The sequence below is a fragment of the Balaenoptera acutorostrata genome, chromosome 3 (genome assembly GCF_949987535.1).
Source record: "Balaenoptera acutorostrata chromosome 3, mBalAcu1.1, whole genome shotgun sequence".
NCBI lineage: Eukaryota > Metazoa > Chordata > Mammalia > Artiodactyla > Balaenopteridae > Balaenoptera > Balaenoptera acutorostrata.
Window position 1 is genome coordinate 178,468,740 of NC_080066.1, and position 16,615 is coordinate 178,485,354.

At 40.5% G+C, this 16,615-nt stretch overlaps 1 protein-coding gene across 7 annotated transcripts in view; it reads left to right on the forward strand.

The window, feature by feature from the left end:
• The window catches only part of EML1 (EMAP like 1), a 200,626-nt gene that overhangs the window by 129,427 nt on the left and 54,584 nt on the right, over positions 1 to 16,615 (forward strand). For all 7 annotated transcript variants that reach the window (XM_057543478.1, XM_057543472.1, XM_057543473.1 and 4 more), the window contains exons 3-4: positions 3,285 to 3,420; positions 15,403 to 15,537. In XM_057543478.1, the coding sequence (XP_057399461.1) occupies positions 3,285 to 3,420; positions 15,403 to 15,537 (271 nt within the window). The remainder of the gene's footprint in view (positions 1 to 3,284; positions 3,421 to 15,402; positions 15,538 to 16,615) is intronic.

Genomic DNA, 16,615 nt, shown 5'->3' on the forward strand with positions numbered 1-16,615 from the left:
TCAACCACTGCGCCACCAGGGAAGCCCAGGATGGCATTTCTTCCTACTTGGGAAGGGTTCTGTCCCGGCAGAGAGTGGACATCAGCACGGGGAGCAGATTGTGTGTGTTAGGAAAGATTCAGGATCTCTGTTTTGGAACTGTGGTATTTTCACTGTGGAATATTAGCTCTGAGCCCTGGTCTAGGCCCTTGGCTGGAGCAGGTGTTCAGGGAATGAGGAAAGAGAGCGCTTGGAGAGAGTGGAGAAGGGTGTTCTGCTCTGGCTGGAGGGGCCTGACGGTGGCTTTTTAAACTCTCTTTCACAATTAAAAAAAAAGGTAGTCTGGCCCTCAGCTTTAGGCACTGAAAAGTTTCAATATATTAAAATTTTGACATTCTAGGCAGTTTTGTCACTGGTAGTGTTTTTAAGAGCCTGCACTGAGGTAGATTTAATTCTGGGATGAAGAAAATAAATTCTGCTAGCATTTAAAAATAAACTTTTAATTTTAGAGTAGTTTTAGATTTACAGAAACGTTGCAAGCAGAGTACAGACGGTTCCCATATCTCCTGCACCCGGTTTCCCCTATTGTTAACAGCTTATATCAGCATGGTATGTTTGTCACAACTAATGGCATGATACTGATACATTATTTTCAATCAAGGGGCATACTTTATTCAGATTTCCTTAGTTTATCCCTTATGTCCTTTTTTGGTCCCAGGATCCCATTTGGGATTATATTTAGTCATGGTCGCTCCTTAGGCTCCTCTGAACTGACAGTTTCTCAGATTTTCCTCGCTCTTGATGACCTTGACAGTTCTGAGGAGTACTGCTTAGATAATCCATTGACTGTCCTTCAATTTGGGTTTGTCTGATGTTTTTCTCATGATTAGACCGGGGGTGGGTTTAGCGAGAAAGACCACAGGGGTAAGGTGCCATTCTCATCACATCTACCAAGGATGTGTACTGTGAACATGACTTACCACTGTTGATGTTGACCTTGATCACCTGAGATGTGTTTGTTAGGTTTCTCCTTCTCGCCACACCTCCGCTCTGCATGGTGTAGAAGGAAGTCACTATGCACGGCCCACACGGAAGGAGTGGAGAATATGCTCCACCATCTCAAGGACAAAGTATCTACATAAATTATTCAGAATTCTTCTGCCTGGGGATTTGTCCTCCTCATGTATTTATATCAGTGTGAACCTGTGGATATTTATTTGATAGTTGGGGGTATAATCCAGTACTACTCTATTTATTCTGTTGCTCACGTTATTGTGGCTTTGGCTCTTCCCATTGGCTCCTGGGTCCCTTTGCCACACCCCCATCAGTGTGGGTTTTGTGAGCACTTCCTTACTTTCTGGCACCATAAGATGCTCCAGGCTCATGTTGGATATTCCCTGTCTCAGCCCTGGATTCAGGTGCTTCCCCAAGGAGCCCTGGTTCCTTTAGCTGTAGAATGGTATTAGAAACCCAGGTTTGGGCCCTGGGTCTCTCAGCAGACAGAGCTGGGAAATAGATGTGTTTATACAACCCGTGTACACAGACTTACCTATAATTACGTCTCTGTGTGTCTCTGTCTCTATTAAGCTAGAGACATGAGTTCACACTGACGTCTCCTCCTCTTCTCCATTCCACCTGGTTCATTCTAGCCTTCCCCCCTTGCTGGTCTGTAACCTCCCTCTCCAACAGTGAGAAGCCTGGCTCCTACCATATGGCCCTGTGGGAAACAACTTTACCAACTAGAATACAGTGCTTATGTGCAGTTCCTTTTGTAGTCTTCCAGTCTGTGCTCATTACCAGAATTACTTTGTCTGCACCTCTCCTCTCCACCCCCTTCCGTGAGGTTACGTTGCATGTTTGTAATGCAGTTAGATTCTTTTGTCACGGTCTGCATTCCGTCATGGGGTTCCCCCATCTCCTTATTGACTATTATTGTATTTGCGTGTATTAAGGTTCACCCTTTGTGCTGTAAGGGTCTGTGGGTTTTGACAAATGCATAGCATCACACATCCACCACTACGATATTGCACAGAATAGCTTTACCACCCTGAAGAATCTCTGTGCTTCACCTAGTGACACCACCCCCAGTCTCTGGCAACCACTGATCCACTTTCTGTCTCTATAGTTTAACCTTTTGTAGAATGTCATTTTAAATGGAATCGTGCAGTATATAGCCTCTCAGACTGGCTCCTTTCACTTGGCAATATGGATTTAAGACTCAACCATGGTTGTGTGGATTGGTTCATTCCTGTTATCACTGAATCCTATTCCATTGTCTGGATGGACCACAGTTTGTTTATCCATCACCAATTGAAGGACATCTTGGTTGCTTTCAGTTTTCACAGTTATAAATAAAGCTTGCTATAAATATTAAATGAAACTTTTGTGTAGACATAAGTTTTCAAATCATTTGGGTTAATACTTAGTGTAAGCACAATTACTGGATCCTATGGTAAAATTTATAAGCCTCAACTTTGTAAGAAACTGCCAAACTGGCTTCCCAAGTGGCTGTACCATTTTGCATTCCCACCAACAATGAAGGAGAGTTCCTGTTGCTCTGCATCCTGGCCAGCAGTTGGTATGTTGTCTGTGTTTTGGATTTTAGCCATCCTAATAGGTGTAATAGAGATATCTCATTATTGTTTTAATTTGCATTTCCCTAATGATAAAAGATGTTGAGCATCTTTTCATATGCTTATTTGCCATCTGTATATATTCTTTGGTGAGGTTTCTGTTCAGATTTTTTGCCCGTTTTTTTAATTGGGCTCTTCATTTTCTTATTGTCGAATTTTAAGAGTTCTTTTTATATTCTGTATACAAGTCCTTTATCAGATATGTGATTGGCAAATATTTCCCCCAGTCTGTAAATTGTCTTTTCATCCTCTTAATGATGTCTTTTACAGAGCAAAAGTTTTGTTGTTGTTGTTGTTTTCATTTTAATGAGGTCCAAGCTATCAATTTTTCCTTTCATGGATGTGCTTTTGGTATTGTATCTAAAAACCCATCACCAAACCCAAGGTCACCCAGATTTTTCTCCTATATTTTCATCTAGAAGTTTTATAGTTTTGCATTTTACACATAGGCCAGTGGTCCCTTCTGAGTTAATTTTTGTGTAAGGTCTGAGGTTGGTGTCTGGGTTCATTGTTTCAGCACCATTGTTGAAAAGCTCCGTTGTCTTTGCACCTTTGTCGATTCTGCTAGCATTTGAAATGGACGTCCTTTTTCTTTCTACATTATCTTAAGTCCTGTAAGGAGTTTCCTTGAAAAGGCGAAAGTTCTGATTGCCTTTTCTGCTTGTCTTACAGCAAGACCACTGGTGCAGACCTTGCCTTTAAGAACCACCGTCAACAACGGCACTGTGGTACCAAAGAAAGCCAGTGGCTCCCTGCCAGCCCCCTCGGGGACCAGGAAAGAAACCGCAGTACCTGCCACAGCCAAAAGGTAGGCAAGAAGCGCCTTACATGAACTCTGAAAGCAGTTCTGGCTCAGATGCTAAAATAAGTATTACTCTTTTATATGACACTGTAAAATTTCTCCTTTGAGTTAAAGCTTATAAAAGCACAATATTTGGTGTGTTGCCAAAACAGGAACCATGTCGATTTATTATTCTGCGTTTTTTTTTAGTTGTAATCATACAGTCTTTGAAATCTCATTCACTAAAGCCGCAGTGCACCATTTTGTGTTTTTACTTAAACTTCTCTTTTGGAAAAACAAGTGGGAGTATAACCTATATAAAACATGAATATGCTGCCCCCAAGTCCCAAGGGCTTGGAATATAGCAAAATTCAGATTGCTGTACCGAGCGTAAATTTTTATCAGTAAAATTTGTATAAGCTCGTACTTTTAAATGATGCCTAACAGTGGAGCTTCAGGTGTTTATGTTTGTCAGGTAGAGCATAGGTTGCTCTTAATTTTCTATAATTTCATAGTTGTCATATTAAAATTGTATATTTTATATGCCAGGCCAGTTTTCTAAATTTTTATGCCCTAAAAAAACGAAATATCTGGTAGTAATATAGCATAGAAAACCTTAACGAAATTCTTTCTGCAATGCTACCTCATGGGCTTGTTAGAAGAACTCGTAAAGTTCATTAAAATGCTAACTTGCTGGGCTTCCCTGGTGGTGCAGTGGTTGAGAATCTGCCTGCCAATGCAGGGGACACGGGTTCGGGCCCTGGTCTGGGAAGATCCCACATGCCACGGAGCAACTAGGCCCGTGAGCCACAATTACTGAGCCTGCGCGTCTGGAGCCTGTGCTCCGCAACAAGAGAGGCCGCGATAATGAGAGGCCCGCGCACCGCGATGAAGAGTGGCCCCCGCTTGCCGCAACTAGAGAAAACCCTCGCATGGAAACGAAGACCCAATACAGCCAAAAAAAAAAAAAAGATGCTAACTTGCTTTATGTGCACTGGGGATTCGGGGTGTGAGTATGCTTTGCAGTGTGCTGGGATACCCACTGGGCTGGTGAGAGTAGATTTGATGCTGCATTGTGACTCGGAATGAAAATGTAACAATCCCGTCTTAGCTTTTAAACATATAGTGTTTATACGTAAAGGCTTATCCTTCACCAAGCAAATTTGCATTGTGTTTCATCAGATAGAGTTTCATGTACTTATTGTTTGTGAATTTTAAGAAACTTGGTTTTGCAGGGCTTTTTAGAACTTTAAAATGAAATTCTCAGCCTCATTTCATACCTTTTTAATATTTCTTTGAATCGTTCATTTATAATCAACATGAAATGACCTTCTGGATTCTGATTGGCAGCAGTAGATATGGACTGTCTTTTATTCATCTAGATATTATAAGATTGACAGACTGACTTTTTAAGTTTCAGGTTGCCATCTGTTACCATTTTGTTCTTCTTCTTTTTTTAATTGTGGTGAAAACCACATCACATTAAATTTACCATCTTAACCATTTTTAAGTGTACAGTTCAGTAGCGTTAAATATATTCTCATTGTTGTACAGCAGGTCTCCAGAACTTTTTCGTCTTGCAGAACTGAAACTATTTGTTGGCCAAAAAGTTCGTTCGGATTTTTCCTTAAGATGGGAAGGAAAAACCCGAACGAACTTTTCGGCCAACCCAATATATGTCTTCAACAGTAAATCCTCCTCAGAGCCCTTGGTGACCACCTTTTTCCTTTCTGTTTCTATGATTTGACTACATTAGATACTTCATATGAGTGGAGTCATGCAGTATTTGTCCTTTCGTGGCTGATTTATTTCACTTAACATAATATCGTCAAGGTTCATTCATATTGTAGCATGTGACAGTATTTCCTTTTTTTTTTTAAAGTGGCTTTGTATTTTATTTATTTATTTAGGCTGCGCTAGGTCTTAGTTGCAGTTCGCGGGATCTTCATTGCGGCATGTATGATCTTTTAGTTGCAGCATGCAGGATCTTTAGCTGTGGCATGCCGACTCTTAGTTGCGGCATGCCGACTCTTAGTTGCGGCATGCATGCAGGATCTAGTTCCCCCACCAGGGATCGAACCCGGGCCCCCTGCACAGGGAACATGGAGTCTTACCCACTGGACCACCAGGGAAGTCCCAGGATTTCCTTCTTTTTTAAGTCTGTATAACATTCCGTTGTGCGTATATACCACCTTTTCTTTATCCATTCATGTCGATGGACATAAGGGTTTCTTCCACCTCTTGGCTATTGTGAATAATGCTGCAATCAACATAGGTGTGCAGATATCTCTTTGAGATCCTGCTTTGAATTCTTTTGGATATATACTCAGAAGTGGGATTGCTGAGTCATATGGTAATTCTATTTTTAATTTTTTGAGGAACCTCCATAATGTTTTCCATAATGACTGCACCATTTTACATTCCCACTAACAGTGCACAAGGGTTCCAATTTCTCCTCATCCTTGCCCACATTTGTTGTTTTCTGTTCTTGATAGTGGCCATTCTAATGGGTGTGAGGTGATATCTCATTATGGTTTTCATTTGCATTTCTCTTATTATTAGTGATGTTGAGAATCTTTTTCATATGCTTGTTGGCCATTTGTATATATCTTTTGGAAAATTTTCTATTCAAGTCCTTTTCCCATTTTTAATTGGGTTATTCATTTTTTTGTTGTTGAATTGTAGGAGTTCCTTATATATTCTGGATATTAATCCCTTACCAGATACATGATTCACAAATATTTTCTCCTATTCCATACATTGCTTTCTCACTCTATTGATAGTTTCCTTTGCACAGAAGTTTTTAAGTTTGGTGCAGTCCCATTTGTTTATTTTTACATTTGGTGTCATATCCAAGAAATAATTGCTGAATCCAACGTCCTAAAGCTTTCCCCCTATGTTTTCTTCTAGGAGTTTCATAGTTCTAGGTCTTTAACACATTTCAAGTTAATTTTTGTATGTAGCATAAGGTAAGGGTCCAACTTCATTCTTTTGCACGTGGATGTCCAGTTTTCCCTTCACCATTTGTTGACGAAACTGACTTTCCCCCTTGTGTAGTATTGGCACCCTTGCTGAAAATCATTTGCCCATACATGCAAGGGATTATTTCTGGGCTCTCTATTCTGTTCCATTGGTCTATATTATCTGTCTTTATTCCAGTACCACACTGTCTTGATTACTGTTACTTTGTAGTATGTTTTGAAATCAGGAAATGTGAGTCCTCCAATTTTGTTCTTCTTTTTCAAGATTGTTTTGGCTATTTGGGGTCCCTTTAGATTCCATATGAATTTTAGGATTTTTTTTCTATTTCTACAAAAAATGCCATTGGTATTTTATAGGGATTGCATTGAATCTGTAAATCACTTTGGGTAGTGTAGACATTTTAATGTATTAAGTCTTCCAATCCCACAAAAATAGGATGACTTTCCATTTATTTGTATCTTCTTTGATTTCTTTCAGCAGTGTTTTGTAGTTTTCTGTCTACAAGTCTTTCACCTCCTTGGTTAAGTTTATTCCTAAGTAGTTTGTCCTTTTTGATGCTATCATAAATGTGGTTATTTTCTGAATTTCCTTTTCAGATTGGTCATTGTTAGTGAATAGAAATACAACTGATTTCTGTGTTTTGGTTTTTGTATCCTGCAACTTTGGTGAAATTATTAGTTTTAACAGTTTTTTTGTGGAATCTTTAGGGTTTTCCCTAAGATCATGTTATCTGCAAACAGAGATAGTTTTACTTCTTCCTTTCCAATGTGGATGCCTTTTATTTTTTTACATGTCTTATTGCTCTGGCTAGGACTTCCAGTACTGTGTTCAGTAGTGATGAGAGTAAGTATCCTTGCCTTGTTCCTGACCTTAGGAGAAAAGCTTTCACCATTGAGTCTTTCACCATTGAGTATGAGTTCACTGTGGGCTTTTCATATATGGTTTTTACTATGTTGGGGTAGTTTTCTTCTATTCTTAGTTTGAGTGTTTTTATCATGAAGGGTGTTGAGTTTTGTCAAGTGCTTTTTCTGCATCCATTTAGATGATCATGTGGTTTTTGTCTTTCATTCTCTTAATGTGATGTACAATATTATATCGATTTTCTTATGTTGAACCATCCTTGCATTACAGGTGTAAATCCCACTTGGTCATGGTATATAATCCTTTTAATGTGCTGTTAAATTCAGTTTAGTAGTATTTTGTTGATTTTTGCATCATTATTTATCAGAGTTATTGGCATGTATTTTTTCTTGTTGTGTCTTTTTTTTTTTTTTTTTTGGTATCAGAATAATGCTGGCCTCCTAGAATGAGATTGGATGTGCCCTCACTGCCCCTTTAGTCTTTAGAAGAGTTTGAGGAGGATTGGTATTAGTTCTTTAAATGTTTGGTAGAATTCTGGAGTCATGCCATCTGGTCCTGGGCTTTGCTTTGTTGGGAGAGTTTTGATTACTGCTTCGACCTCCTTACTAGTTATAGGTCTATTCAGAGTTTTCAATACTTCAGGATTCAGTCTTGATAGGTTGTATGTTTCTAGGAATTTATTCATTTCTTCTAGTTTATTCAATTTGTTGGCATGCATTTATTCATAGTAGTCTCTTATAATCCTTTTTATTTCTGTGACATCAGTTGTAATAGTCCCTCTTTAGTTTCTAATTTTAGTTATTTGAGTCTTCTCTCTTTTTCTCAGTTTAATGGAGGATTTGGCAATTTTATTGATCTTTTCAAAAATCAACTCTTGGTTTCATTGATTTTTTTTCTACTGTTTTTCTTTTCTCCATTTTGTTTATCTCTACTGTAATCTTTATTATTACCTTCCCTCTGCTAACTTTTAGCTTTATTTGTTCTTGTTTTTTTCTGTTTCCTTGAGGTATAAAGTTAAGTTGTTGATTTCAGATCTTTCTTCTTTTTAATGTGTTTTCACAGCTATAAACTTCCCTCTTAGCACTGCTTTCTCTGCATCCCACAAGTTTTAGAATGTTTTGTTTTTGTTTTCATTTGTCTCTAGATATTTTCAAAATTCTCTTGCAATTTCTTCTTTAACTCATTGGCTGTTTAAGAATGAGTTGTTGAATTTCAAGATTGACTTCTTAAAGTAGCAAGTAGTTAATGAAAAAATGAGATTCTTTTTCTTTACTCTTAAATAAACTTTTAAAATTTATATCTCTTTATATATTTGGCATTTAAGTAAAAGGAAAATTTTTTTTCAGAGCAAAAAATCATAAAAGTAAAATTTGAAGTGTAGATACAATTTCTAGCTTTCAGTTCCTTTCATGAGAGCATATGTCAAGCATTCTTGCACTTTGATTTTGTAGAAGGCTCTGTGTTTGATCCAAAGTAACTTTGATGTAGTACAATAATGTCCTTCACTTAATAGACTGTTTATGCTTTTCTTAGACCTTGCAGGATTAATTGGCACAACTGTTAGAATCCCTGGCAAATTGTGTGTTGAGTTCTAGTATTTGAAACACTGATTCAGGGTAGGATAAGGCTGGGGGAGGAGATTTATGCAGATGACTACAGGAGTGAGGCTCTGCTGAAGAATCTAATTGATACTTTCTTTTCACAGGATGTAAAAAAGAGAAAGAGCCGTAATGGTGCTTCAGCCCCTCTTTAAATCAGTGATGATGATAGAAATTATCTTTTGATAATAAAAGCGTACTAAGCATCAAGCTTTTAATACCATTATCACTGATCCTCAAAACAACCTTCCAAGGTAGATATTATTATCCCTGTTTTACCAGTGGGTAAACTGACGCTCAAAGAAGTGAAGTAACTTGCCCGGGATCAAGTGAGTAGAGAACCTGGGCTCAAACCCAGGTCTGCCTGGATCCAGAGCTCACACTCCTTTCACTGTGATAGGCTGCTTCTTGCAAAGATTCCCAGGTCAGCGCTTACATCTACTCATAAAAAAATGCTTGATATAATTACTCTTTGGAAACCATCCCTTTTGTGTGCCCCATCCTGTCTGGATGGTGCTCTTTAGAAACAGTGATGTTCTGAGATGCCCCTGAGGGTGCTGACAGGAGTAGCAGGCAGGGGCGAGGGTGACTCTGAGCAGAGATTGGCAGCAAGTTGCAACTCTGAGAGGCAGAACTGCCCATTAATATGGGGCTGCAGGGCCTGAACTCCCATTACAGGACCAGGCCCCTTGCTGTGAGCAGAAGCCTGGGTCCTCTGCCCCCCCGTTTCAGCCGTGTATGAAGGAGCTCATGGACACTGCTTGCCCTCAGCAATATTATCTTAGAAGGAAAGGATGGTGGCGGGGAAGGATAATCAGTAGCCATCATATTTTATATATATGTGTATGTGCGTGTGTGCGTGTGTGTGTGTATTAGCATTTAAACAATAACCTTCCTTCTAGAAATGTTCTTAGGCCTCTGTAGACTCTTCTTTTTAATTTACAAAATAATCAGTTTTATTCATTTGATAAGCTATTGTCCGGCAGCCAACTAGAAATACGTGGTTTTCTAGATTGAGTGTCTGAGACTCTTGGTGTTTCGGTGTGGAGCATAGCGATTCATTTATTTTGTTTCTCTGCCTTTTGTGGGCTTCTGTGGATGTGAATTCCCATCTGTCTGGAAGTTGGAAACCCAAACAGTGGCATATAATAATTACTCTGTGACGAAGTTCCTATAGATCTCTCCTTAGGAGAGAATTTTGAAAACAGAAGCAAGCTGGGCATTCTGCCTGTTAGGATTAAAACAACCTCCGAGCCATTTCAAATACATTTATAATCATGTAGGAATTTTTCTGTAATCAGAGTTCCAAATTAACCAAGCTGGGGCATCTCTGGTGTGTGGATGGGTATATGTTTGTTTTCTTTTCTCTGGGGTTTTTTCAGCCTAGTACTAAAGAACAAAATCCCCTTTGGAAATTGTCCAGCACCCAGGGGTTGTGCTTTGTGTTGCCAATTAAGACTTCGATTGGGGGCGTGATTTGGAATCCTTGGGAAAAGCTTTGTTTCCATTAGTGAAAGGAGAAAAGGCAGAAAATCCGGGGAAGACATTGTAGGGTCATACCTTCCTCAGTGGGGATGCTGGAGCTGACAATAGAATAACATTTCCACTGGCTCAAAACAATCACTCATTCTTTCCACTCCTAAGTAGAGCTTTACAATAGGGCAAAGCTGTGAGAAGAGAGATCAAAAGAACAAAACTGGTACAAAAAGAGAGCATTATTTTTAAAATGCTCTGCTCCAGTTGGAAGGTAAGATGGTAAATATCTATGGCTTTCAAACAAACAGCTGATAGTCCTTTAGAAAAATAGTTGCACTCATTAGAAATACAGCATTTGTAAAAGCACCAAAGTCAGTGCCAGGTACTTACATGGTTTAAATCTGCTTTGGGTTTTTTTTTTTTTCTAATATATTCTTTATCATTGAGATCCATTGATATGTATGTGTTAAATTCAGGTTTTGAGTGTGGTCTCTGTAACAAGCTAGAAATGGGATTTGGTGCTGTTGAACAGAAGATGAATTGGTACTTATTGTCTTATCAGAAGTGTTACAAGTGTTGAGCCCCCTCTGGGCTCAGGTAGTTGGCTTCATATGATAGAAAAAAAACTTATTTTGGTCTGTCAAATTCTCTAAGGCCACCAACCTTCTTAGGAAATGCCTTGGTTTTTGCTACAAAGATGTCTTTAGACAAAGATAAGAGCATTTCCTAATCACTGAAGTTGCCTGACCTCAATCTGTCACAATTACCTCACCCCTTGCAGGACAAAAACCAGGTTACTCCTGGTCCCATGTTGATTTGCCCGTGCTCAGCGTAGAGCCCAGTATAAATTGATTCCAAATGAGTATTTGTTGAGTAGATAATCGTTTTAATCTAGCGTTAATCCCTCCGGCTGTCATGACTAATGACCTCATCAGAAAATCTCGGGTCACGAGTACAAGCTTCCCCTCAGATTAGTATTTTCTTTCTTTTTTTCCTTTTTATTATTTATTTATTTATAAATAGGACCCGGCTGTGCCGGGTCTTCGTTGCAGCATGCGGGATCTTTTAGTTGCGGCATGCGGGATCTAGTTTCCTGACCAGAGATCGAACCTGGCCGCCTGCATTGGGAGCGCAGAATCTTCCACCGGACCACCAGGGAAGTCCCAGTATTTTTTTTCCATTGTAAAAGTTTGGGATCTTTTTTGCAAAATTTTGGAAAACCAATTCTTGGTTTTAAATCACATAATGAAAGAAAGATGCTATGGTAGCTTATTACATTTAGAGTTATTATCTAACCAAAAGAAGAAAGATGGCCATTTTTCCTCTGTTCTCCCTTTGCAGAGATTTTATTATGTCTAAAATTTAGTTTAAATTGGCAAAAACCATTGAATGCAACTGTAGTGTAAGGTAAAGAACCATTGTATTTTCAGAACTTTGGGTTTGAGAGTGGAGGTTGAGAGCAGAAGGGAAAAGAGAAATGATGGTATCTGCATTTCTACACCAAAAATGCTTGCCTTAAGCAATAAAAAATGTACTGTGTTATTATACAGTCTTTCACAAGCTAGGACTTCTACCACTTTCAAAATAAAGAACGTGATTTCTCACTTGCTGTCCAGAGGGAGCATAACTTCCTTGATATTCCCTGCTGGTTATTGAAGGGGGCTTCTCTCAGCGAGTATACAGTATTACTTCCTCTGGCCGCCCTTGTTCCTGCAAATGTCTTGTCTTCAAGCTCTATTTTCTGTCCTTCACTCTGAGTCCTAGTAAATCCTCTTTAATTCATGAGAGCTCTTGGCTCTCAAAAGGAAATTTCTTGTTTTTTCTACGTGTACAACAATAGTAGATTTTTTTATAAGCTTAACATTTTAATGCAAATGTGTGAATGACAAATATCTTGAAAGAGCCACGATGGATTATATCCAAGTCTATATATGCAAACCAAAATGTTTTCCCATTTTAATGTGCGGTGTATTCTGTAACTTATTGAAGTTTACCAAAATATTTTTCCACGCTTCTATTATCGCACTCATGTTTATTCTGCTTTGTTTCCGTACCTCTCATACGTAGATTAAACAGGTCTGTGAGTCTTCTCAGTGCATGCAAACTGAACAGTTCCACACCCAGGTGAGGAGCACTTAGATTTACTTTGTAACCCTCGCTGCTGCTTCAGTAGTTTTACCACCCTTTTAGTGCAGTAGCTTAGAGGGCCTTATCCGATGCCTGCCATTGATCAAGTCTTAAATCATATAACTGTGTTAATTATTGACCTTTATTGGATTTTTAGACGTTCAACATCTCTGTTCAACAGGTCCTCAAAACTAATGGACTTCAGTGTTTCATAAATTGCAGGTGGTCTTTATTTTATTTATTTATTTTTTGGCCATGCCGCACAGCTTGTGGGATCTTAGTTCCCTGAGCAGGGATCAAACGCGGGCCCTCTGCCGTGAAAGCGAGGAGTCCTAACCACTGGCCCACCAGGGAATTCCCTAGGTGGCCTTAACTAGGAGGCCCAGTAGAGAGCAAGGGGGTCAAGTAACCTCAGACGTGTTGCTTTATATCCTTGAAGCTGTCCCCTCATCTGTAGAATAGGGATAATGATACTTTTGCAGGGGATTTGAGGTTTAAATTAAACGATTCATATAAAACGCGAAGCTCTTAATATATGTGAACCGTTGCTGCCCATGGTTCCATCATTGATCTCCCCTCTTAACTCTTCCAGCCACCAGGTTGAGTGTTGATTATTAGAAAATCGGTTAACGTTTGCTATCATTGATTAACAGTCATGGCTTTTCAGCTCTTTAAGGGTGTTTTATACAAGCCTTTAAATTGCCATGAACTTGCCCTGAACTCCCACAAGGACACTACGGAGGTGCCGCTCAGGGCTGCCAGCTGCTGGGGCAGCGTGCCTGAGAGCCTCGGCGGGCCAGATGCTCAGCAGAGAGCGCTCCCACAACGTGAAATTAGCTTGGTGTTTTTCGTCACTGGAAGATCTTGAACTTTAAACACAAAGGTTTCTGTAATTTTTAGACTTCAATCCTAAATTTCAGAAATGTAATGCTCTCCTAAGGTCTATAATTTCCTTGTCCTCAAATTGAGAGTTCTAAAAATTCACATTTTGACCTTAAGACACACCCGTGCAGATCCCAGCTGTGAGATCCTGGGGCTATCAATTCAGAGTTTCCTCAGTGACCAAAAAGACTACGCAGAAAGTGTCTTCAGATCATCATGATTATGGTCATTTTATTTATGTTCATTCACTCAGGGAGCGAGATGGTTTTTCAAAAGCCGATACACTGTGCAGTTTTTAAAAACGTGCTAAGAGATTATTTACTGACCGATTGGAAGTTACAGAGGAAAAAGGACTTAAAGTTGGCCCAAAGGGAGGCAGAGATGAGGAGGAAAAAGAGAATGAAGGGAAGACAGCAGAGCATCCCGTATGCAAGGCTCTTGCACATTCTGTGTTATTTAACTGTGAGAAAGGAGGGCTTTGGAATCCAGCCCAGGGGCGGTAGTCTCACTGTCTCAAGCTTCTCAGCTGCTGTGTCCTCCGGATTGAAATTCAGGTCCGTCTCCACCCTCCCCTGACTGGAGGCCCTGAGGCTTCATCATCGAGGTCCCCCTCCTGCATCCACAGCCCCAGCACCTTCACTGTCCTCCGGGGGTTCTTCCTCCCCAGTCCCTCGGGGTTTATCTGCTACCTGAGATTCCTGTGGCAGTTCCTCATCCCACGTCTTATAAAGTTACTCTTTCCCGGGGAGGTTCTCTTCGTTCTCATCTTCTCTCCTTCCTGGCGTGGAGATTTCCTCCGTGTCCATGGCTCAGTGACCCCCCAGTTGACAGGGCCAGTCCCGAGCCACCTCCTGGGTTGCAGACTTGCGTTATCGCCCACCTGCACCTTGACTCTGTGCATCCAGACCAGACCTCCCCCCGCAGCCCCACCCGGGAGCGGTACCACCATCCACTCTTGTCCTTCTTTCTTTCTCACGGAGCAGGTGCTAAATTATAGCATCACACGCCTCTGCCTGTGACAGGGTCACTGTGACACTACCATTTCATTTATTTCACCCCTTCATTTAATTAATATTTATCAAGCTTCTATACTAGGCTCTGCAAAGAATATAAGAATGATAAATGAGACGGGATCTCAGGAAACATATGGCCTAATGATGAAGATAAAAAAAACAAACAAACTTTACAGGGATGCCTGTAATACACTTCCGGGCTCCGAGAGCAAACCATCAACCTACAGCCCCTGCCCTGGCTAACTGACCCCTCACGCCTGTGAATTACCTGTGCGTGGGGTATCCCTTTTCCTAGGACAGGCTCTTCCCTACTGTGTCGTTATAACACGTTCAAGCCGTTCGTTTTCTGTCTCCCAGAAATTGACAATCTTCAGGAAGTCCTCCCCAGACATCCCTCACCAGGCCTCCAACCGCTCTAGTCCCTCTGGTTATTCAGAAGGAAGTAAGCACTTGCATGGGTACCACCTCTAAACAGAGGCCTCCTACAGAGAGTGGCATGTCTTTGTCCCACGTATGCCTTTAGACCAGAGTTCTTCCATATCAGCACTATTGACATTTGGGGCTGGATCCTTCTTTGTCGCGGGGCTGTCCTGGGCATTATAGGGTGTTTAGCAGCGTCCCTGGCCTCTATGCATTAGATGCAGCAGCCCTCCCCCTGCCCCAGTTGTGACAAGCAAAAGTGTCTCCAGACATTGTCAGATGTCCCTGGGGGGCAGAGTCACCCCTGGTTGAGCACCACCGGTCTCGATTGAAACCTGCGCAAGGGCCGGATCACCTCCCACTAAGCCCCCGGAGAGTTCTCACGGTATTGTCGGGAATCTTACCTTTCAGCTTCGTCTAAGACCTTGAACTACACTAATTGCCACAGTTACAAAGGCAATGAGTAGAGGCACTGATCTCAAGTGACACTCTGAAAAGTTTTTTGATCTCTATAGTTAGGAATTTCGTACCAGTCTATCTTTTAAATATCCACATGGAAATAGAATGTTCTATGTATGTATTTTCACACTCAGCAGTAAAATAAAATCACTCCGTGAAGGATTTCATTGTCATTTACTTTGTACTTTTAGTACCATCAAGAGGACCAGCTCTTCCGAACGGGTATCTCCTGGTGGTCGAAGGGAAAGCTATGGGGATTCCAAAGGAAACCGGAATCGCACGGGATCCACCAGCAGTTCTTCTAGTGGCAAAAAGAACAGTGAAAGGTAAGGGGCGTCTTACTGCTGGTTCCTGCGGTTCAGATATTGTGTGGCCTCTTTTCCCAGAGGTGAATCAGAAGACCCCCTAATACGCACACAAGCTGTCAGCCCTCCATGCCACATACGCCTTCTCCTGACGTCACTGTGGGCGCTAATCAAACAGCTGCCGGTCACAGCTTACACCAGCTATCATGCGAGTAGAAAATTACAACTTGAACTCTCAGGGCTCCTATTCAGACAGAAGTCGTTTCTGAGAATTTGCTTAGTACCAGCTCCATGGAATTTGAGAACCTGTTCTGAATTTCCACACGGAGCACTTTATATTTCTAATACTCTCTGCTGCCATTTTAAAGTTAATTTTAGTGGCTTGTTTGTGAACAGTATTTTCTACGACAGACTGGGTGAAAAGTTGTCATTTTATGATTTGTCAGAAACTCTTTTTAGTATTGAGCTAACACCAGAACTAGGAACCATTTTCTTTCTGGTTTCATGAAACGTGCTTTGAGTTTTTTCTTTGAGGTTGGTTTTATAATGGATTATGATAGCTCCCTGTTAAACTAATAGTAACATTTTATTAGTGAAAGCTAATTTGGGGCATTTTAAGAGCTTGTTTTATGTTTAAGAATGAATCGTGTATATGAGATCCGTTTCTCTGTCTCTGTATATATCTACTCAGTGTACTTTATTCTCTCTTTTTAAACATTGTGCTTTAATTCTGTTCTCTCTATTGAGCAAGGCTTAGGAAGGAATTTCAGCTTCACAGGCTAACCATGTTTTGTTTTGTTTTTTTCCAAATGTTCGTGTGAGGAGAAGGCTTAGTCATAAAGCAGTGGACGCCAACCCACAGGCTGGAAAAATTCCAGGCTTGTAAGTCCATTCTGATTCAGTCCTGTAAAGGAAGCTTAAACCCTTTTTCAGTTTTATTCCTAAAAGATATGTTTTGTAGAAAGAGATACAGGGGCCTCTCATATCTCTAGCAGGTCAAGTCCACAGTCCATTAACAATCTCAAAGCCACTAACATGGGGTTGTCTTCTAATTTTGACTATTAATAGGACTTCTTATCAGAAGATTACGCTAATTGGG